The sequence below is a fragment of the Ischnura elegans genome, chromosome 6, assembly GCF_921293095.1.
Source record: "Ischnura elegans chromosome 6, ioIscEleg1.1, whole genome shotgun sequence".
Taxonomy (NCBI): domain Eukaryota; kingdom Metazoa; phylum Arthropoda; class Insecta; order Odonata; family Coenagrionidae; genus Ischnura; species Ischnura elegans.
The window spans coordinates 99492883-99517548 of NC_060251.1; the positions used below are offsets into that span (position 1 = coordinate 99492883).

Here is a 24666-nt window from a genome sequence, read left to right on the forward strand (position 1 = left end):
TTTTGTTCGTCATCCCCACTTAAATTAAGGCATTCATCATGACGTAGTACAAGCTTTTCAATAACCTCTCTGCAGAAATCTGCCAACCTGCGAGTTCAACCACTGGTTTGGGTGTACCTGAATGCAGTGGGAGAGGTGGGCATGGGTTCATTTTCCCCTCCCCCCCAGATGCTTAAATAATAGACAAAATTTTTAACACGGTTATCATTACGTTCGCTTTGTTTTCTGTATAACAGAGTATCAATCATTTAATTTCATATTAATAATTTTGATATTAAAATAAAGAGAATATTTCGTACAGTAATTGTTATATCTTGTTTTTAATCTCAATTATGAGAATATCATTTGCCTGTCAGGCCCTAGTGCCCCGCAGAAAAAAATCCTGGATCCACCCCTGCCGGCATGCATCAGCATCAAATTGTTGAGTGGCGAGTTCATAATGAGATCAGGTGGTATTCCCGTTAGTCCCTCATCGCCAAATTGGGGCTGTACGGTGGGTAATTGAAAACTTTTCATCAAAGAGCTCCTGGGTTCAAACGCATGGACAAGCGTTGTCGAGAAGAAAGAAAACTTTCTTGTGGAGTTTTCCCCGATGGTTTTGTGTTGCGCACATCAATTTCCTGAGTGATTATTCCTTGACGGTACAAACCAAAGATCTGGTGATTAATTTCAATTGGTTTTTGATTTTTTGTCAACAAAAACCTTATCACGGCTTGTACTTGACAACTGGGGGATTTAAAAATTTCAGAACTCATTTTAACATTCTGCTGCATACAAAGTCCTATAGGCTAAATGCTCAAGGTACCATGGACAGTTGCGTAGGGAGAGTAGAAACACTATGATGCTGAGATAACAACAGTAGTCTCACCCAGTGCCGTGCCATGACGAAACCTCAGTTACTTTCTGGAAAGTCTTCATATATGCTCGCAGATGACAACATTGTTGGAGATCAAAGTATAATAGGGTGGTTTCATATTATTTTTTTATTGCCTAAATCGAAAGATTATTACTCCTGGAGTACTTATTTCACGCTTTTAGATTTTTAAATGACGATATCTATTTTTCGCGATCAAATGAAAAGTGAAAAATTTCAAGTGCGCGAAAACGCGACGCGTAAGTATGAATGCCGGGAAATCTCTCCGCGTGACGTATTTCTGGTTCCCATTGCCGCCCTGCGAGGTGACCTTGAGGCGAGGCTTAGCGCTGATACGACGCAGGCTGCTAGCGGGTAGCCTAGTACCCTGCTGGCTGGTAGCGCTTGGCTTAAATAAGGATTATTAATAACTTATCAAACGAGGAAATCTTTCCGACCTTAGCCAGTTTTAATAGGTGATTATTAAGACATGTTTCCCTGAGCTCTTTGCCTCATGCATGCATTGGTAACCTCAGACGATGTATAACTCCTATCCTCTCGTGTAGAAACTAGGTCCCTGTGACGTCACGTGGAGTGGAATCGCATGGGCGCCAATCTGGCCTTTTTCAAATGAGGATAAAATTTGACCCTTGCCATTCGTCTAAACCGGTATTTCAAAAACCAAATAATTTGTGTATTATGAATACACTAATGGTGGGTAATGAATCGCAATCAATGCCTTTCGTTTTCTTTGATTAAGGAAACTACCCTATTGAGGGTTGGATACATGTATCACTTTCAATGAGGTCCTTTTATCTCCGGCATTCCACTTACAACAGGGTGGTTTCCTATTTATTTTTTAATACCTAAATCGAAAGATTATTACTCCTGGGGTATGTACTTCATGCTTTCAGATTTTTAAATGACGATATCTATTTTTCATGATTAAATGAAAAGTGAAAATTTTCTAGTACGCGAAAAGTTGACTGCCAAGCATGAAAGCGGGGGAAATGGCCATATGACGTCATTCTGGTTCATCCTGCTGCTGTGTGAAGCCACCTTGGCGTGAGGCAATGTGCGCTGATACGATACAGGCTGCTAGCAGGTAGCGCTTGGCTTAAATAAGGATTATTACTACCCTATCAAACGAAGGAAACTTTCCGACCTTAAGCAATTTTAAATACGTGATTTTTCAGAGATATTTCCCTGAGCTCTGTGCCTCATGCATGCATCTCATGCAATGTAAAACTCCCGACTACTCACATTAGCATCTGAGCCCTTGTGACATCACGTTGAGTGGCATCACATGGCCACCTATCTGGCCTTTTTCAAATGCAGTTAAAATTGACCATTGCCATTCATCTGAACTGGGATTTATAAAACCAAATACATAATTTGTATATTATGAATACACTAATGGTGGGTAACGAATCGCAATCAAGATCTTTCGTTTTCTTTGATGAAGGAAGCTACCCTATTAGTGAAGAGTTTCTAATAAATTGATAAATTATGACATGAGGAGATGGGAGTTGAAGCCAAATACACGCACTAATTCATAGCTGGCAGGCAGGAGAATGCATATGGGCAACCGAAGCATAGGCGATGCTTACGTGAGTGTTAGGCCTCTATTAGCTGAGGAAACCAGACACGCCACCGAGCCTTTCACTGGTGGAAATTGGAACGTAGGCTTTTGCAGCGAGAGGCATCGTTGTTAACGGCTTTCGGGAGCAGCTGTGTGTTGCGCTTTGTCGTGCGGGCTTTTGCGTCCATTGCAGGCGGCATCATCAGGGGATGAATGTAAATTCGGAAAAAGGTTGTCAATTAATATACTCATCAACTCTCCCTACTTCACTTGAGTAGTGGGGGAGGAGGGTGACACTGACATCAGCAGAACTCAGCCCTGTCCTCAAGCGGCGAGTGGACCCTTCCCCGTAGCCGGTGAATAACGAGTATATTAATTGACAACCTTTTTCCGATTTTTCATTCATCGCCTGATGATGCGGTTTGCAATGGATGCGAAAGCTTGCACAACAAAGCGCAACATGCGGCTGCTCCCGAAAGCTGTTAACATCGGAGGAACTTGTCAGTCGCGGGGCATAGAATCGAATGAGTCCTATTATCCGTGGCAACCAGACGCGCCACCAGACTTTCCACCGAAACCAGTCAACTGAGCCCCACAACTGCACCTTCCACTTTGGGTTACTCAGCAACGTACCAGGGTATTGGATGTAGTCCACTGGCCGAGACAACCAGATGTGCCACAGGTGACTGAATATTGCATGCACGCACATCACACTGCCCTGACTACGACGCTCCAGGAAGACACACAATCTCAGTTCAAAGTCCGAAATAGTGGTGAGTTGTTCGCTCTTGAAAAAACATACTTCCACTAGCACAAAGATCATCGTATTGTGAGTAATGAAGCCCTTTCGTAAGTCTAAACATCAAGATAGGATGCTTCCAAACCCTCCTAGCCCATCGCCTTCCCTTCTTTACGAGAAGAGCTAGCAATAGTATGTCTTCACAACACAAACCATTTTAACTGCTGGGTAATTTTTAGAACCGATACTGGGGGTGCCACCGGTGACCTGGGCAGAGTAACCAGACACTCTGGGACCAAGCCAATGACTTGAAAATAGGGAGGTTTCTTTAAAATTTGGCTGTATGAGGGTTTGTTATATAGAGGCTTTACTTTAAATGGATTACACTAGCAATGACATTATTACACGTCTCAAACTGCTTGGAATTTTCAAATTCAATACAGTTTGTTTGTTGAATTTGGTGTTATGTATGCCTCATAATGTTGGGGCATATAACACATGTAAAAGCTGACTGTGGAGTAATAATCCAGTTTTTTTTTCAAATTATACCTCAGTCCACCTCATTAATTGTTAGGTAATCTACTTAGGTAGCATAAATAAGGGGCATTGAAACTGCTTCAATATGCTACTTTTTTAGCTGTGCTGGAGGTAAAGCACCCAGTAGCTGTGCAGGCATATTATTATTTTCAAATACATGTACCCACTGGTGGAACATCTGGTTGACTCGTCCTATAGGTTGCCTTGGCTATTAGAGAACTGTACGTAAGTTTCTGAGCATATGAAGTGCTAAAAAAAAATTCATAAAGAAGTCAGTAGCTATGCCAAACTGATAATGCATCTTGTCCTTGCAAGCTCATTTCTCTCTTTACCTCTCTCGCCAGTTAAGTGCAGGAGAAGTGGTCTTTGGACTTGCCGAGGCAACTTGAGAGTTGCCAATTGCTGGGACAAGTTAGCATCTACCCTGTGGGATCATTGCACTACAAGTTTTTGTATAACTGCATGCCATTTGGTGTTAAGAACTTATTTAAAATTCTTGATAATCCAAAAATTATCTGCAAACAAGCCTAGTGATTTAATCCATCAGAAGCTATTAACTATAAGGCACCCATGGCACTTCACATAACGCTCCGCTACTGACTGACATAGATTTCACTTTCCAACCAATCAATTATCACCTTCCTTCATCCTGATAGCCTTCATACCTGGTGTTATGGTACCCATTTGTACAATAATTTATGCGACTTAAAAGTTTGTCTATTCATTCAAAACAGAATATTTTGTACACTTATTGAGTCGGAGAGTATTCACAGCACCAGGGAAGACAAACACATGAAGCTACTCAAAAAAAAAGGATTCCCTTGAGCAAAATTAAAAGCTGATGTTTGAAATCCATGTATTTAAATTTCAACTGATAATAGCCAGATCTTTAAAACAAGTCTTGAGCAAACACAATTCTTAAAAATAATAATAATTAGATCTTTATAGCAACACAACAGTCGAAAACAGCAATAAAAACCCCGGAATAAAAAAACAAGTAATTGTACTTGCAAATTTATAATGTTTCCAAAGCCTCGCTTCACACGGAAAACACTATTATCACAGCACACCAATTGCATCACCTCTGCAGATATTACTTTGCAATTTGACAGCATATGCTTAATTTCATTCAAAATTTAATTCCTGAAATCACCAGGATGTATGCTTTTTGACATAATCAAAATAGGAAAAGACACACACAGGGATATATCTCCAATGCAAGGTAAACCATGCGGAAGATTAAAATTTTGGCGCATTGAAACATGTACCCGTTCTATTTTTTTTTTTTGAGCGATTCGATTAAACAAAAGCAAACACAAGCCTGAAATTTACAAAAATCAAATCCAGAATTCGTACGTGCAACCCCACACACAGTTCACAATTTCATCCCACCTAAGGACAGGAGAAAATTCAGAGAAAACAGTAAATCAAATCTTCAAGACAAAATCCTCACCCTCCACGCTTAGAAGTCACCACAAATGCATGATAATTGAAGAATAATTAGGTACACGCACATGAGTCTCTCAAAAACACGAACTCAACAATATTTCACAACTATAACCTAAACCTATTCCCAAATTTGAAAGTTTCAACAAGAGACTTTATAAAAAAAAGCATTGGTTCTCATTTCAAGGGCAGCAGGTCCACTTTCAATAATCTCTATATAGGTATGTAGTCACCCTTGAATACACATGGCACATTGGTCTGATTTGGTACGTGATCTTATCATTGCATGAAAATGACTTCATGTAGAGCCTAACATATTAACAATATGCTTTCAAAACTACGTGATACTTTCCACCATGCGATATGTTTTACTCAATACAGAGAACTCATTAGATGCATAAATTCTTAAACTCCTTGAAGGATCCACAACATTCATTCACCTATCAAGAGCTGTTATGTAAAAAAAGAAATATTAAGTTTAATCTGCTCCATAGAAAATTTAGATAAATAACTTGAATAAGAAATGAACAACAAATTTGTTTTTTTTCACAATGCATTTTATGGATTAAAATTAACAAAATAATAAAAACACTTTCTTTGACTCATCTCAAATCCCTCGACACTACAACCTGTGATAATGTCAAGCATTTAAAAATTGGTGAGGCATCGACTTTGTCTTCCCATGCATAAAACTTGACAATGTTCATTCAGAGATGAACCTACTGCCTGACAATAAATAGAAAATGTTTTCTCGATATCACAACATTGGTGACAATTTATTACATCAATTCCAATTTTGCTCCTGCTTCAGAGACTCTCAGACATCCCCAATACCTGACGCTGACTTGCGGAGGTAGAATACAGCCAATACCCACTTACAGCAACATAATAAATAAGTGGCTAAGGCCAGTTTACTCACAAGAAAATCACAGTTCAACTGCATCATTTTGGCAGCCCACTGAATATGTTTTGCACTGTTCCACAAAACATTTGGCAATGTCAACACTATGTAATTGGTCCACACACGAAGTTTAAAAAATAAACACCATGTGCAAATTTCCAATAAGATAAGGTACTTGCTTCATAGTCCCCCAAAACTCTGACAACAGAGTTTCTTCACCAGGGAATAAAATAGTTGACCAAAGAGCAGCACTAATTGAAATGAAACTTAAATTGGAATGGGCTGCCTCCTTGATGGAACTGATGGAAGTGCTGGAATGGATTGAAGCCATTAGCACCACCGTATTGGTTTCCAGACTCGGGATCCAAAGGATCTTCACCATTATCAAATCTCTGCCTCTTCTCAGGATCTGTTAAGACTTCTTTGGCTGCAGCTATGTCTATGAACCTCTTCTCTGCAATTTTCTTTTCGTCACCTTGAAAATTATCAGGATGCCACTTTTGAGCAGCTTTCCTGAAGGATGGAAGGAAACAGAAGGTTTGAAAACATGGAAATTACTTCAGGCTTAACAGAGAAAGACATCATCTTTTCATCTTTGGCAGTTCAATATATGCACTATTTTTGAACCCAGGGGCGGATCCAAGATTTCTTTCTTGGGGGGGGGGGGGGGGGGGGGTGCAAGCAAGGCCGTATCCGGGATTTTAGTCTGGAGGGCACGTGTCCCCCCCTAGATCCGCCTATGTTCACACCTCAAGAAAGGAGGTTCTCATATACCCATAGCAAGGCTGGGCAAAATACAGGCCAAGGAATATTTGAAATACAAAATACCTTTGACTTGGGTATTTGAAAAACAAACTACAAAATAGTACACATTTTAAATACATTTACGAAAACTATGAGATCTTAAAAAATACAACCTGCTTTGCCACATTATGGATAATTGAAAACATAAAGAAAACTATTCTAACGAAAATGATGTAATCTCTGAATCACTATGTAACAGAAGTGTTATCAGACCTACTTGGTAAGTATTTCAAAAATGTATCTTTTAATTTCAGAATGAGCTAAGTAATACCAAAAATCTGTACATATTTGAAATACAAAAAAACAATTTAAAAATGTATTTCAAACATATAAATATTTTAAAATACTAGTTAAATACTGCCCAGCCCAAACCCACGACCACCCAAGTATGTTGAAAAAGAGAATTTGAAGCACTTTCAACTCATCCCTAAACACTTGAATTAGAAAATAGGGTACAAGACGGACTCCCACAACCTCATTTCAGTACGGCAAGCAAAAAAAAATGTCAAGAAAAAAAGCAAGAAAAAAAGTCCCCATGAAGGCACTGCTCGCCAACAACTAAAGTTAGTTCCTTCTAGATCTTACACAATTACTATAAATCAAAACGAGACATCAAACGAGCTTGATCATAAATGTATATCAAGCTTTTTCGATATCTCATTCCAACTCCTTCGATATCACAGAAGCAAGCAAAATGAGAGTAATATATAATATAAAAAAATAAAAGATAAATAAGGTCATGTAGTAGCAATGAGCTTAATAATGATAACTGCAATACACTTCAATTGAATTACAAATATATTTTAGTAAGTATAATGGAGTCAGTATTGTACATCAACTAATGGAGGTTGAACATAAAAGAGGCAGCTATTAATTTGGAAAAAAGGCGTGCCTTATATGCCGTCAAATACAGTAAGTTATTTACCAACCAGGCACGTACCCTGCAGCCAGACATGGTTCATTCAGGTATTCAACACACCACCTTCAAAAATTTTTACCCCTGTAGACTCCCCGCCATACAAACCCCATCGGAGACAACAAGCCCAGGGGAACTTATCCTCTTTCTCTTAACTTTTTTTTTCAACTCAGCATGTTATATCCAGGGTTTGGGAGTTTTTATTTCCTCTCAATACATTCACCTCCTCAAGGAGGAACTCCGAGAGGAAATCTGAGATCCTCCTCCGAGAGGGGAGAATAGGAGAAGGGAGAAAGACCAAAAACTCTCACGCATTTCTGAAGCCAGAATACTCCCTCCCGATCGAGGAAGAGGACATTTTGTCATGGAGGAAGAGCTATTTTGAGGATTATTTCAGGTAACCAAATGTTCTCCTCTTGTTAGAGCTATGCTGTGAGGACTCAGGGAGGAAATGAAAAGTGGGTCCCAACCACCATTAGGGTCCCTCGGCGCGAGAGGTCCGACCCTTTCCTATTGTCCGTGTGGGGATTACCGCGGCCCATTCCGGCTCTCAGTGTCCCACTCAAGGAAGGGGCTCATGGTCACTTATTTGTTTATAAGTTAAAATAATTAAAAACTTTCATGTTGCATTTATTGAAAATCAATGCGAGGAATTTTATTCTGTATGTTCTGCTGATTGGTTCCAAATTTTAAACGGAATTCTAGCGTTCATATTAACGGAGTTGATCATCACCTAGAATAATTTTTGGAGACGCTAAGGTTAGATGTATAATTGTTATTTTTATAACTTACTAGCAAGTTTATAGGAGCGATATTGTAATGATTTACATCTAAAAATATACGTTACTCTGTTAGCTACATTCTAAGTGTACATTGGCGGTGAAATTCGATAGAATATCCGATTTAACTTCTATGAAAAAAAGCCCTCGTAATGTAATAAAATATGATTCTCTCAGTTCTTTGTCGTGAGCCAAAATTACAGCGGCTATTTTTAATAGCCTCTTGCCAACCTTTGAATACAAAGGTATTATAAACGAATTTCGCTATAAATTCTGATTAATGCATATCCTAAAAAATCGTAAATTTAACCCATTTCTCCTTAACGTTGCGTGAACGCAACGCAAACTTTGCGATTTTTTTCTCCGCAATTGTTATTGATAAGTAGTTAATATTTTTAATATAGGTAGTTCATTGCTTTCTAAAATGATATGAATTTTTTCACGGAAGAAATTTAATAACTTTTGTTTTTACAATGGCCTTTTCATTTATATGTAAGTCGTTATTTTAGGTTATCTTCAAAGTTTACATATTATGTTAAATCTTAGACACTCGATGATTATATCTCTCTGCAAGTACAATGATGCATTTTTATCCTAGGCCATTGCAACAAATTGGGTGAATTTGACTAAGTGGTTTTCAAATTATTTAAGAATAAACCAAGTGTTGCGTTCACGCAACGTTGGGAGGACCCCGGTAATCTAGGGAAACGGCGCGCCGCGGCGGTGTAGAGCGTTTCTTTTTGGACTGGAAAATGAAAATCTTATCAAGAATATGTTACCTTTGTATGGTGAAACTTTAGTTTCAGGCAATTGTACAATGTTTTAGTCCTACATATTCATCTACATAAGTATTGAAGGGTCTTTACTAGGATGTTTGACAGGTGGTGAGTTTTCACTGAGTTGTGACTGTTTGATATTTTTAACTTCACGTATCGAGCAAGATTAAATCAGTGTTTACTTGTGCTATGGTGGAAATTTACTGTGACCTAAACAAAGGATGTATAAAAACTTTGCTGTAGAGTTGCCCAGAAAATATAATGATTTCTGTAGGCGTCTGCAATTTCTAGATATACTGGCATCCTAAGGTAAGAACGATCTGTTTACCACAGCTGACAAGTATGCAAAAAGCAAGTGAGTATGTGAGGGTTAGCAAATAGATCGTAAATTCGTATTTACGTGGTGTTGTTGACTAGGATCCAAAGGGAAGGTAGTGGGAGGGTAAAAAGCATAGTTAGGCTGGGCGGGGATATCCCGGCACCAATGGGTCTCCGTGCACAGCGGGGGTTGGCGAGTGAGCAAAATGAATGGAGAGATAAGAGGGATCACACTATCTCAGTATTTTCTGAGAAATTCATGCCCACTGGCCGCTGACGATAATGAGCTGGTAAGGCTCCAAATGAGGGTGCAGGTCATTTTGAAAGAAATTTTTTGAGAACTATGAGTGACTATGAATGCATTGGGATACCAAGAAAAATATTTCTTGGTATTTTGACTCAGGTAAAGGGCTTTCTGGGTATTACGGTATATAGAAGGGGCGATGTTCCGTTCCATCTGCTTTTACTATATCTGCGGTTGTCTGTTGAACAATCGTTCCCTCCAAATTACCTGAACTCACATTTGCAGCCTAAGTTGTTCACTATCTCCAGTGATCATAGTGCGTGAATTCTCAGAAAATATTCCAATAGCGTGGTATTTCTTCCGTTCTGATGTTTAGTGGTTATTACACCTTAGCAAAAAATATTACTGGAGTAAGGACGCGTTCATAATGTGCGTCAAACGATGTCCCGGAAGCGTTTTGTTGAACCTAAAATGTTCTTACGCCTGACTGGTAACAGAAGTTTGCACCAGGGGGATAAGTTTTCTAAGATACGTCCATACTTTGCGAGCTCAACCAAATATTTCTACGGTTTGACGCAATTTCTCATAAATTATCGGAGTCAAATCAAATTAGTCATCGGAGAATTTCGCAGTTGTTCACAGCCCTGCGTGTCTATGCCAAAAATGTCTCCAAAAACTATCCCATATGGCCCAAAAACTTCGCGGAATAATTTATAAGTGCTCTCCAAAAATGTTTCAAATATAGTTAAAGTTACTAGTCATTTTATATTCAAAGTTTTGCCATTTCTATCACTTCTACAGTTAACTCTTTCGCTGCTGTTCAATCTCCGAAAATCTTCTCCTCACATGCGGCGAAAATGTTAAAATGCGTTTCGTGGGCCCATGGAGCAGGTACTTCCAGGATGGGTGCGGTGCACACTCCGAAGGGTCGCTAATCCGCGGCCCTATCCTCGACGAGCTCATCCACGCAGGACCGTCTCCTCGACCCTATCAGCGGGGGGCCTACCTCCCGAAAAATGACCACTCTGACTGCGATTTCTAATTCAATTACTCAATCTGATCATCAAAAGTAATTGTTTTCATCGCACTCCTGCCAATCAAGCAATCAAGTACGTCTTTGAACCGTGTTTCTACGATGAAAAATAACGATTTTGTTAACTTTTCTAGAAACGTGGCTGCGGACAACCGGAAAAATGGCCATTTTAGCAAAGTTAACAAAATCTTTATTTTTCATCGCAGAAACACGGTTCAAAGACGTACTTGATTGAATGAATTTTGGGAGTGCGATGAAAACAATCATTCTTTGATGATCGGATTGAGTAATTGATTTTCAACTTGCAGTCGGAGAGGTCACTTTTCGGGAGGTAGTCTGCCTGCTCGTAGGGTCGAGGAGACGGTCCTGCGTGGGTGAGCTGGTCGCGGATTAGCGACCCTTCGAAGTGCTTCGGCGTAAGTGCTGACCGCATGTCTCCACTCTGTCCAGAGCTTTGCCTCATGTGCCGTAAATACTTTTTTTGTATTGCTCTAGCTCATTTGGGAGGAAACTCTTTTCGGAGGAAAGCCTTTTCATTCTCCTCTCGACATATGTTGGAGGAGAAAAAAAACTCTGAGAGTTTTTTTATTTCCTCTGAACAGAGTTCTCCTCCCAAGCGTTTCGGAGGTAAGGAGTTGGGAGGAATCCCTCCTGACTTTCCTCCAAGGAGGACTCCCAAACCCTGGTTATATCTGAAATTTGCTCATAATCAGGTAACATTAACTATAGCCGTCAAAGCTGTAAAATTTAAAATTTTTCAAAAAATTAGGCGGATTTCAGAAACATGTGACCAAGACGACGTAGCAATAATAACTACGACCGTTTGGAAACAAGAAACTGTATTTCAGCATCATTCAAACTAATGTTGATGTTTTATACCTTATGCAATGAAATTTATGATTTTCCGATGCATGGAAATCGAAAAAAAAATATACGCATAGATACGGATATAAATAATAAATAACCAGGGTATGCAACCTGCATACCCCACAGGCACCCTCTAGTGACGTAGCCAGGAATTTCGTTCAGGAGGGAGGGGTTAAAAGCTATTGCTAGCATGGCTTCTATAGGAATTTAAGCTTGGGATAGACACAGTAGCTTAGAGAAATGAAATTGTGAAGAAACATAATCTGCGTACATACCTGTATGCTTTGATGATTTCTTTCTTGGTTGCACTCCTTTTGACGTCAAGAATTTTGTAATAATCCCTTCTCTCAGATTGTTTCTGAAGCTTCTGAGCTCTCTGAATGCCCTCTTTGGCCCTTGGGAAATTTGAGTCAATTTCAAGGGCACGATGGTAGTCGTGGATGGCTGAGAATGGAAGAAATTTATTAACAGTCATTATTATAAAATATCATCCCAAATTTATAAATTAGATAAGAAAATAAGAGGAATGTACCTGAAATACCATAAAATAATGAAAAATAATATTTTCAGGATTACAAGGATAGCAAGGAAGCATCAGTGCTTACAACTGAAGTCTTCATCATTAGTCAACAATCCTAAGTTTGTTTCCTTTTCAAAGAGACGAATTTCTTTTCTTTTACATCTTTCATAATCTGTCCTATGTAACTAATTCTGGGCTGTCCCTTGCCTTTCTTCCCTTACACCTATCCTCCTATGATCGTTTTCATCAGGTCATCATGCCTCACAGTAAGGCCGACTAAATTGTCCCATCATCTCCTTAAGGTTTTTAAAAGACTTCCCTTTTCTCCCATTCTCCTCATCATTTACTCCGTTATCCATTTTTGCAAGCCAATACAGAGCTTAAGTATGATCCTGCATTAAGGTATCCTCATTCAGAATTACATACTCTCAATTTGACGTTAACTTTCTGGGATTTTAGTTCATTCCAACACAAAACATTCCACAAATTATACTTGTTTGACACTCCCACACACTGCATACCACATACCACATTTTACCGCAAGTGCGCAGAGTTCAGGACAAAAATTCCTCCAAAATGAATATATATTATCACCTTTGATTAAAAATCAGTGTACATCATAGATATAAAATTGCCTCAAGGAAGAATGCAAGGCATGTAGTTGCTATGGCTAAAAATGTGTAAATTCCAATTGCAATTGAGAAGAATCTGTGTTACGAGAACTGAGTATTATAAAGATCGAACATCACATCTGACTGCTAACAGTTAACCATTATTAACAGTAAAAATCAAGTTTTCCTGGATATCACACGATTACTAATACCACTTCTTTTTTCCAGAGCACGACCCGGGTTTCATTGAATTATCATCATCTTCAGGCGCAAATTATGATTTATCTTATTATTGTTACCTAGTTACTTGATGAATTTTAAAACGGATGCCACTAAACTTACAATGGAATACCACCAAGTTAATCAAGAGTGAAACCATTAAACCATAGGCATAACATTAATTCAGCTTATTAATATGCGATTACGCCAGTTACAAATGAAATGTAGATTCTTGAATATATACCAGCCGTACTCGGAAGACTCGTGTTTCAGTATATTAATCAGCCATTGAGCCAATGTCACTGAGAAGAATTCACCTGATGATTATACAAATGTACTGAAACCAGTTGTAAAATGAGATTAAAGCATTTGAGCAAAATTGCCAGTTACTTTTTACTAATTAGTACATAGTATGTGGGGGTATTTCTACCAACTCCACTAGATACCATAAGATAGAATAGTTTTCACCCACAATAAAAAGCTTAACATAAGCAATAGAAAAGAATGAGCTTCATCAGCAGTAACTTACCATCATCATACATTTCTCCAGCAATGTATGCCTCAGCACGATCACAATAAACATCTGGAGTTTGCCTCAAAGCTAAAGCAGCTCCACAAGCCTCAAGGCTGGCAGTGATTTGCCCATCTTCATGTAAACATTTACACAAGTGTGACTGAGCTTCAAAAACTATAGGTTCCACTTTGTTCTCCAGCTTCAGGACCTAAGAAAAATTGATATGCTTAGCTACATTCAGGTAATATGATGCATTAATCTTTCCCAACAAATACCAGCCATGAAATAAGATACATATTCGTATTATTTCACCTCGAATTCGCAAAAAAATTACACTTAGAGCAGGGATGTGAACCGATTATTATAGTACTCTAACAATTAAGGTAGGTTTCCATGGAGTGCTTAAGAAGCATTCTGGGAGTCTTCACTTCCCTCTAGAACAGTGGCTCCCAACCGGTGTGCCGCGGCACTAAGGGGTGCCGTGAGATCTTTTGAGGGTGCCGCCAAAATTTCGGGGAATCGTAATACTATTTTTTTTATTAAGGCAGAATAAGTGTAAACAGTATTCTCATATCATCTAGGACTAGGTATAAGGTGTTGTTGCATGCAAACTCTCGAAATGAAACAAATAAATAAATAATAATAAAAAAGCAACGGAGATTTTAAATATCTATTTCCTTATAAGGGTGCCGGGAACTTTTGAAAGGCTTTCCAAGGGTGCCTCAAACAAGAAAAGGTTGGGAACCACTGCTCTAGAACTTCCCTCTTCAATTCACAATAAGGCCTACCCCTTTCATTCTATCTACAAGTCCTATTCTCTTCCTTCCCCTCCCTCGGTTACCTAACATTCTACCCTCTAACACAGTTTTCAACATTCCCTCCCCGCTAAGTACTCGCTCCATCCAAACATTCTGTCTCCCCCATATCTCATCTTAAAGTTGACATTCCTCACCCACCATGTCCAGAACTTCGTCGTTTCTCCTCCTCTCTGTCCATTTCACTTTCTCCATACCCACATCTCGAATGTCTCCAATCTTCTCTCGTCCTCCTTCCACGTTTCTGCACTGTAACGAGCTACACTCCAATTGAACTCTTCACTAACCTTTTCTTTAAACTCTTACATAACGATCCTCTCATGAGCTCTTTCCTGTTCATGAACGCTTCCTTTGCTAATGCAATTCTCTTCCTGATGTTCCTACTGCAGTATCCACTTTCCTCTATGTGCCACTAAAGAACTGAATTGCTCTACCTGCTCAAGTTTTCCCCCACCTACTTATATCTTGAGTCTCATATTCCTCGCTTGAGATGCTTTACAAAACCTGTGATCCAATAAATATCTTTATGTTTTGTACCCGATCCGAATTATTTTCATTTCGGATTACACCGGTAGGAAACATTTTGTGTTTAAAGTTATGGATCACATACCCTTTACTTTCCGCTTCATAAGGAGGCGTTCATGAACAGGGAGGAGCTTCTGAGAGGATCGTCATGTAAGAGTTTAAAGAAAAGGTTAGTGAAGAGTTTGATCTGGAGTGTAGCTCTCTACGGTGCGGAAACGTGGACACTGAGGAGGGAGGACGAGAGATTATTGGAGGAATTCGAGATGTCAGAGGGGAGGAGAAATGACGAAGTGCTTGACACGACGTGTGAGGAGAGGCAACTTTTCGATGAGATACGGAGGGGACAGAAGGTATGAATGGGAGGAGTACTTAGCGGTGAGGGGATGTTGAAGATGGTGTTAGAGGGTAGAATGTTAGGGAAATGAGGGAGGGGAAGACAAAGAATAGGATTTTTAGATAGATTGAAAGGCAGTAGGCCTTACTGTGAATTGAAGAAGGCAGTGCTGGAAGGAAAGGGAGGCTCCCATATCACTTCTTTAGTTCTCCATGAAAACCTACCTAATCGGTAGAATACTATAATAATAATAGTTTTGTACCTGGAGGCATGAAATTATCCGTTAGGGTAAAGTGACTGACCGGGCATGGTAGGCTACGGTCGGCCAAATGGGTAACAGTTGAGAAAAACCCCCACCCCAGAGGGGATTCAGAGCCTGAGGTGGCTTTCGGAATGGAACTGCAACAGCGGCTCACGTCTACAGAGTTCATCTCTCATGTTTTCTCATGACCTTAGCGGTACCTATGTACTTACAATGTGGACAGTGGCACGTTTCAAAAATTGCCCAAACTGCATAAACAGCGAATATCTTTCCCAAAGTAAACAGAATAACTCAAAATTTGCAGCAAATATTGTAAAAGAGGACTGCTATCAGGGGAGGATTCAGGGGGGAGCAGTGGTACAGAAAGGGGGGATTATGGGAGATAAACACCCCCAGAGCTCGGAGGAATTTTTAAGTTTAATCCATTTTTCTTAATTGGATTTACATTACTAACAGAATAGTGCAAGGATTGATAAAATATCCCCCTTAGAAAGCTGTAAAACTCACCATTTCTCTCAAAATTACACAATTTATTGATCTCGCACCTACAGCTTATCCTGGTGGGTATTCCGTACCCCCACACATCCCAGTATGAGTAGCACCTAAACCCCCTCCAGCCATTCCTAGCTGCGCCCCTGGGGGGAGGCCATAGGGACCATGATCCTCCCGAATTTTATCAAATTTTTTAAATTTTCAGTAATTTAACAGCTTTTTTATCCTTAAATGTCAACATTTGTTCAATGTCATCCATTGTTAAGAATTAAAAAAAGGCAAAAAATACAAACAGAAAAAAAGGCATAGCAAGGGAGGGGTTCGTACCCCCATCCCCCCGAAATATAAAAACACTATTATTGTCCTTCATAAAAAAAAACAAAACATTGAAAAATCAGGAATTCAGAAAATGTTTCTTTAACAAATTAAATTCTTTTGATTTTGAAAAGTGTTAAAATTAGTTTAAAATCCATCAATAAGTGCCTGGTTTTTTCAAAAAATCTCCCCCCTGGTTTTGGACCCCCCCAAACGAAATTCCTGGCTACGCCACTGACATTTAGACTATAAAATGCATTAAAAAATGAGTTTTCAAAAACCTTTTTACATGAGAAAACACCCCTCTCTCCTGGAGGGTATACAGTTCCTCCCGATCCACATCTTCAACCCCCCCACCCCCAAATTTGATGCTCATTCCACCCCTGACTGTTCTGGACCTATGCCAATCTGATTGTTAATTAGATATACTTTTCTGACCTTTTGATTTACTTATATATTGGCCTCAATTTATAATATCCATGCTATTCTTCATCTACATATAGACGTCTACTACCACGATTAACGATTTCAGTCAATTAAAAAAAGGAGAAGCGCTGAAAATGGGTACAGCATAATTTTACCCTCGCATAATCCATCTGACCGTATGGTAATTTTTGCTTTTTATTTACACGGTTTTCATGCTAATTGTTCTATGAGCACTTCCTATGACATCAGGACACTTTCATATCATAGTTAATTTTTCATTAATTAAACTAAAAATTAATGCTTTGTCTAGCATTGAGAAAATCAATAATTAGAAGTGCCAGCAATAATGACACCACACTTTCTAATTATTCCCTATCCGATTTCGTATGACGTAACTTCATCCGAGGCTTTCGCCACCTCATAATATTTGAGAGTGAAATCAAAAGAATAAATTTTTGTATACTTATTTGATGTAAGTATTATTAGAGATGACAAAAAATGAATGTGCATTCAATAAGTTTCATCCGTTAGATCTATGTTTTGATCTTCAATATTTCTTTTGCCTATGCCCAGGGCGAAACATCACACCCAGTAATAAGAAAACCCAAAAGGTCTTGAAGCACCAATTTTACCAAGAAAACATACTGGAGAGACTAATAAAAAATTCACTTTCATTGAAAAATTCTATTTCAAACACTACACCAAACATTTCGTCACTTAAGCATTTTTTCAAGTATTCCACTTGAAAACTGGCAAAATAAATATTGCTACTGTTATAAACTTTGTGATCATCACACTACCCAGGCCTACAAAAGCTTTGATTTGTTTTCTAAAAAAAATTAGAGAGATTAACATTTTTGTAAAAAAGATTAAAACTTTTGTGAAAAATATTGATACTCTTATTCAGTGCATTTTGACTGAAAGAAATTGCAATCAAGCCTAATTTTTTTTGGTAACCAAGGAATCACTGGTTAAAAGTGTACCACAAGGATGTTAGTCCTGCCTACAATCTTTTCATCTTTCAACACCATAAATTAAAACTTCAAAAGCGAAAACTTATTACAGTAAAACCTCTTTACATTGTAATCAAGGGGACCAAAATTTGGATAATTTGATGTATGAAGGTTCACTATAGAGAGGTTTCAGTGATAGGCACCATTTTTTTTCATATTCTCAGGAAATGAAGGCACTACTGTCTTTTAAACCATTATATTTGTGTGTTTACACAAACATGCATGCATTAATGAAGATATATTAATTATTTAATAAATACAAAAAGCGAGCACTATCCCATGATTTTTACCATGATTTGTGAGAAAACGATGTGATCTCTCTTAATTCAACAGTCACTTAAAATGATTAGGATAGATGGATAATTTTTTTCTTATTTACTGTTAGGTATACTCTCATGTGTAACAAAATGGCCACAACTAATGATTTACGTGAAAATTACAACATAATAAAGGTGTATAATAAAAAAATACGGGTGAAACATTTATCGCTGAAAATGTTATGCCATGTACGTAATCCCAGCTGCATTAATAGTCTCTAGTTGTCTCAGTACAATTTGCAGAGGTAGTTAGGCTGTATTGGGGGTATCTCCTTGGTATGATAAGTGGAGATTTTACGAGATAAAAAGGTTCACTACAAAGAGGTTTGCCTATAAATTTACATGTAAATCTGACGGGACCGTAGGGGTGGTATGAAGTATGGAGGTTTATGATGTAAAGAGGTTCATAACATAGAGGTTTTACCGTAACAGCTCCTTAAAAATATTTGAACTGTTACCTTTTTTGCACTCTCACTGCACTCTTTATATGATTTACTGGATTTAGCCTCCTCCATTTCCAGCAAATATTTAGCTAATTTCTTCACTTGTTTGTACAGAGTAAAGCATTCCTTGTGATCAGGATCCAACTTGAGGCACTCACGAACTTCCCTGAGGATATACCAAAAGTATTACAAAATTACAACATGCACTTGATTTTATGATTAGGGTTGAAACAGAAAAAGGCCAAAATAATACATCTACTTGCAACATTGTTATAATTTTCAACTACCTAAGAATATTACCAGCTCAAAATTAGTTATAAAACTTAGGAACTTCAAACTTGCGGCTAAAACTGAAACAGATGATAATAATGGTGCAGAAATAATTTGTGGGAAACCAAATTGAACCCTGTTTAGCTGTTGAATTCAAAGATTTTTTTGAGGAGTGGAATGAAAGTAGTGATTTCAAATAGGCCGGCCAAGTACATTTTCGTAGGGTGTGGACACACACACTGACAAAGGCCCAAATTTTCATGTTCAAAAAAAGTTTCCTAAGCATTGGGCCAAAAGTCAACAACTTCTTACCGTCCGAGTACAATAGGGAGGTCAATCTTCATTTATTTCTAAAATATGTAAACAATCGGCTTTTTACCTATCCAACAATCTTTGATTAAATACATAATTTTTGTTTTTTTCCAAGCAAACCATTGCAGTGAAGTTTTCTCGGGTTTTGCACCGAGTCAAGTCCTCCATTTCTCCTTCCAACGAAATCGAAACGTTGGAAGGAGAAATGGAGGACCTGACTCAGTGCGAAACCCGAGAAAACTTCACTGCTTTGATTAAATATATTTTTGCAAATATTGGTGCACGTTCTTTTTTTTCCGCTATTTAAACCAATTTCTCGAAAATTATTATATAATGAGGGTTGCCGAGACAAAGGAAACTTCTTGGTTTCCTAAAGCTCTTGATATTTAGTTTATGTCTTTGTAAATAATATGGAGTAATAAACACTATTATTATTAGTAGAACTCAGAGAAGAAGTTCCTGGATAGGAACTTCAGCAACGTCTCTCAAATGGAAGGATCAGGTGGCAGAAATAAAAGGAGTCACTCTGACTAAAAAACAGTGACTTTATTCCCTTTAAGAATGAACTAATGTTTCCCAGCCTCTTGGCCGTGACCACCACAGCGAGTCGCCATGCCAAAACTCAGCTGCGAGCCAAGCTAGGTATACCCTTTTAATCTTCCCCCAGGGAGGGTCCAAAAAACCCTCTTATCTACCCTGGACCAACATCCACCGATCACGTGCAGGTCATCTCGTAGACTTGCACTTTGGACAAGTATGCCTACGTGCAGGCTCACAAGCAGCAATGGCTGCTGGATGCTACAATATCTATCATAGAATATTGTTTAAAAATTGTACATGCTGCTCAAAAGACAAAGAATTCAATTCTGAGTCCAAATTTTTCGTGAAAGGAACAAATATTTATTTCAAAAACTGACTGAATGGCCAATTGCATGACCACAGTCCCTTACCACACAGAAGGGTAATATAAGACGAGAAGTCCGGGTACCTGCTCCGGATTTCAAGGGTACGGCCTAAATCCTACTTTGTTGGGTCTTGAAACTAATACTTCGCGAACATGCGGCCATCAAAAAAGGGAGTGAGTAAGGAAACGTACATTTTCGGCATTCGTTTTCCTGCATAGAAAAATCCCCAACGAAAATTTGCTGCTTACATCTCCCCGGTCAAGAAATGTCCTGCCACATATTTTCGTCATTAGTAGCGAAAGGGTCAATCTGAGAGCTTTCATGTGCATTAGGCTACGTGCACCATATCAGTCACATCATATATGCGGCACCTAAGTAGCTGTGACCAACGGTGTGCTATGAGAAGCCAAAAATGTGACTCATTCTTAGGTCATAATGACCGAAGAACCATGAATATGAAGTACATGTTTTGGTCATTATAACTGAAGAGGCAGTGAACGTGTTAAATGGTAATAGGCAGAGACCCTTCAAATTTCACCTGCGTTCCTTCATAAGAAGTTTTCAAACCTTGGTCCCTTGAAAAAATTCCCACCAGGGCTCCACTGTATTAGATTTTGTTTTGAAATACAATTGATTGGGGTGGTTTTTGCTGACCATAGCAAGTGCCATGAAAAGATTTTTCCAGGACTCTCAAAAAATTCCCCGAGTGCTTTCAGAAGACCAAATTTCTCTGAGTATTCCAGGTTTATCATTTTAACTGACACCCTTTATTAAAAAACTCCAGGTGTTGCTTGGGAAGGATAGTACCCAGAGAAGTGGGAAACCTGGACCTTAGAATTTATGGTCACATAGTGGAATTTTGATGTATTCTCTCTGAGAGTGTCATAAAGTGTGTCTACCCAGTAGCATATCCAACCACAGAAGTTGCATGACGTGACGTAACAAACAGTAATGAGAAAATGACGCTAAGGATGCATCCGACACAACCGAATGTAGCACAACTGGGTTCGACTACATGAGATGTACCAATGTACTAACTTTAGTCGCAATCCATACAGAAATTCATAGCGGACAGACAAACAGACATCCTTTTTATCGTAAATATACATATTAAAAAATCACTCACTTTAGGGATGACTCAGCATCACCCAACTGGTAGAGCAGCTTGGCAAGACGGTGCAAACCAGCTGTATTATCTGATCGCAAACGAGTGGCAGCCCTCACATCAGCAATGGCAAGAGACATCTCTTCTAAACTGGTGTAGACATCTGCACGGAGTTCCCTCAAAGTAGGGTCCCAAGCACACACCTAGGACGAGGAAAAAAGTTAGCAAAATAATGGGGGATATTTTCGTTGCACAATCACAACAAAAACTATATACACAGGGTAATTATAAAGGAATGGTGCGATTACAGTAATTTGTGCTTTGGCTCACAATGAGTCCCGATCTCACACCTAGTGATTTTTTCTTCTGTGGGTACATCAAGAGTGTTGTAAATAGAAAAAACATTTGCGATCTAAACCTTTTAATGAACCGGAATAATGATGCAATGACAACCATAGACAAAAAAATTTAAACTAATGTTTCGACAGAAGTTGAGTATCGCTTGGACATTGGTCGAGAGACTAAGGGCACACAAATTTAAATTAATCAATTAGGGGGGGTGTCTATAATAATGTGATGTGATTTTTGGACCCCTTCAACCCCCTTAGCGAGATTTGGCTTGACCTCCAAATCTCTCCTAAGATTGTTCAAAATGCGTGTTTTCAGTGTAAATACATTGATATATTCTTCATCGCATTGGATTTATTAAAAAAATTAATTATTTTTATTTAAGATTATTCTGCTTCACTAAAATATAGTATAGTTGAAATCATCTTTTGTCTCCTGGAATTTTCCATGGATATCTTCTTCGTATGAGATTTTTAAATAGCGTGTCAGCAACCATTAATTTTTGTCCAGTGCAGATATACTAAGATTCCAATTTTATACCATTTCTTGCAGAAAAATCGTGATACTTGCCCCCCCTTCCACACGTGAGACTGGGTGAGAATCTTGACCTCCTCCTCCCCCTAAACACCTCACGTAATTAATGGATTATGTAAAACAACTGTTTGAACAACAAATTCAAAAAATAAAAATTACAATAGTTTTCATCAAAACCATGTTTAAAACTGCACCATTCTTTTAAGATAACCCTTTATTTAACTGGAATATGATTACATCAGGCTGTTACCTCAATAACTCGACCGAGAACTGCGATGGCATTGTGGTAATCATGGTACCGAAGCAATTCCTTAGCACGTGCTATGTCCTCCTTGATAGGATATATTCTGGCATGACCATTGTAGGCTTCCTCATTCTCAGGGTCATGTAATAACTGTAAATGAAGATATAAATCAGTCTATTTACTTATAAATTATACACAAAACAAACATATTACATCTAAATCCAAGATATCTTCAAAACTTCTTTGAACAAAGCTGAAGGAATGCATTCACTCATCATAATCTTGGACTGCAATTCATCCCTAATGACTACCTATGAACTTTGTTCATTTTGATTATTATTTATGTCATACCTGCCCTTGCTACCTGACTTATTTTACCTGCTAAACTCATTCCCTTTGAACCAGGCCCAACAAATGCAGTATTAGTCACCCTAACTTGTCTTCTTACTAGGCACCTTTATCTCTTCCTTACCCACATATGTATAGAAATTAGCTCTTATATCACAAATGGATAACATATATTGTGTTGAATGGAGAACAGGTATCTATTTGAGGGGGATGTTGAAAGAGTAGGTAAATAAATGTCAAATAGAGATCATGACGTCAACATAGGGAATGAGGCATCATGCCAAACTATGTTCTGAACATAAAAAAATAAAAGTATGACATAGACACTCAGGATATAGAAGTTTCTAAAAGTTTCTAAGCATTCTTCCCCCTAGCATGGTTTTCAACATCCCCTTCCTGCCCAGTGCTCACTCCATCTCAACCCTATGTCTCCACCGTATCTTAGCAAGAAGCTTCATCTCCTCACCAACCTCAGCAACTTTCCCACTTTTCTATCCCCTTCCACACGCACAGTTGCGACCAGTAAGGAAATTTGGTATTTGCTAATCACACTATAGCAACTATGTTTTCCAAAACCCCAAATGCTAAAAACTTATAGATATAACACCTACACATATCAACAGTGTACTCCTTAGTAGTCGCTTAAAAGCCTCGAAAGTCTACTGAGAAACAATGGCAAACAATAAATTCTATGTTCACTCTCCTTAGTTCACCATTGGTCAATTCTTCTAGATTTTATTTTAAAACAACAACTAAACTGAAATCCAATCTCATACAATACCGTATAATGGAGAGCGGATGAAAATAACATTACGTGGACGAAAAATTTCCAATTTAAACTATCTGAACCCACTGACGGCCTCAGATCATTCGGTGAAATTCGCCAATATTTGCTATTGCAATTAAAACTCATCTCACGCCACAACATTAAATGAAGGGATACTTACCACTCTTTCATACTCCTTTTGAGACTCGTCTAAATCACCCTGCTTTAGCAGAATATTGGCTCTCTGCAACCTAGCCTGGAAGTTAAACACCCAATTATGCAATAGAAAGATAGTGGGCATCCTTATTTATATATACGCCGACAATACAGCTAGACGGTACTCACAGGAATAAAATCAGGTTTCAGCTCAAGCACTTTATCCACATCTGAAAGAGCAACTTTTGATTTTCCTAAAGCTAAATATACTGTGCCTCTTTTAAAATAAGTTAAATGGTTATTCGGGTCGCCCTCTGAAATAGAAAGGTAAAATAAATTTTCAGCGACGAATCAATTGATGAATAATTACACGTTGATCGGAAAACTTACCCACAGCCGCATGATAATGAGAAAGGGCATCTTGTAACTGTCCCCGAGAAAGTAAATCTCTTCCCATTTCGAGGTGCTTGTTGACATCATCCTGAGAAGTGCCCCAAGATTCTACAAGGGAAAAAGTTCACACGTTTTCGAACAACTTCGTTATATTACTAACAAAAATATCATAAACTTAAAAAGTGTACATCTATAAAGATCAAGATAAAATGCAAGCACAAAAATGAAAGTTAACACTGACCTGTTATCATCAACTGAACCAAAACTATAAAGAACCATTTCTCAATTCGCCTAAAGTTAAGTAGAAAAGAATGAATAACCATTGCCATGATATTACGCCGAATAATATTCCTCAACTGACAACGTCTCTATAAGTAACAGACAACTTGGCCGACATAACATCCTCTCAACAGAAACCAACACAACAGTCAGCTTTACATCTCGTCAGTCCAAGTCGTGAACGTTCGTGGTTCGCGTTCATTGGCCATAAGCATTGAAGGAAATAATTGACGAACTAAAATACAATTTCGCGGCATATCCGAACACCATTACCACAGAGAATGGCTATAATTCTAAGACCGTGGCTATAATCTTGGCCATTACCTTGATCATTTACTATTCTAGACGCAAGATTTAAAACATGAAAGCTATAAATTAATTGGCGCCGCTGAAAATTTATTTTAA

General features: G+C 38.4%; 1 protein-coding gene across 1 annotated transcript; it reads right to left on the minus strand.

The window, feature by feature from the left end:
* Positions 1-4550: 4550 nt before the first annotated feature.
* LOC124161249 (dnaJ homolog subfamily C member 3) lies at positions 4551-24457 on the minus strand. Its single transcript, XM_046537531.1, has 10 exons — positions 24224-24457; positions 23980-24090; positions 23779-23903; positions 23615-23689; positions 22326-22469; positions 21215-21396; positions 18617-18767; positions 13675-13867; positions 12071-12239; positions 4551-6571 (listed from the first exon to the last, which is right to left on the minus strand). Exons 1-10 carry the CDS (start codon positions 24309-24311, stop codon positions 6310-6312), a joined length of 1500 nt encoding a protein of 499 aa, XP_046393487.1. The 5' UTR covers positions 24312-24457; the 3' UTR covers positions 4551-6309.
* Between the last annotated feature and the right edge of the window lie 209 nt (positions 24458-24666).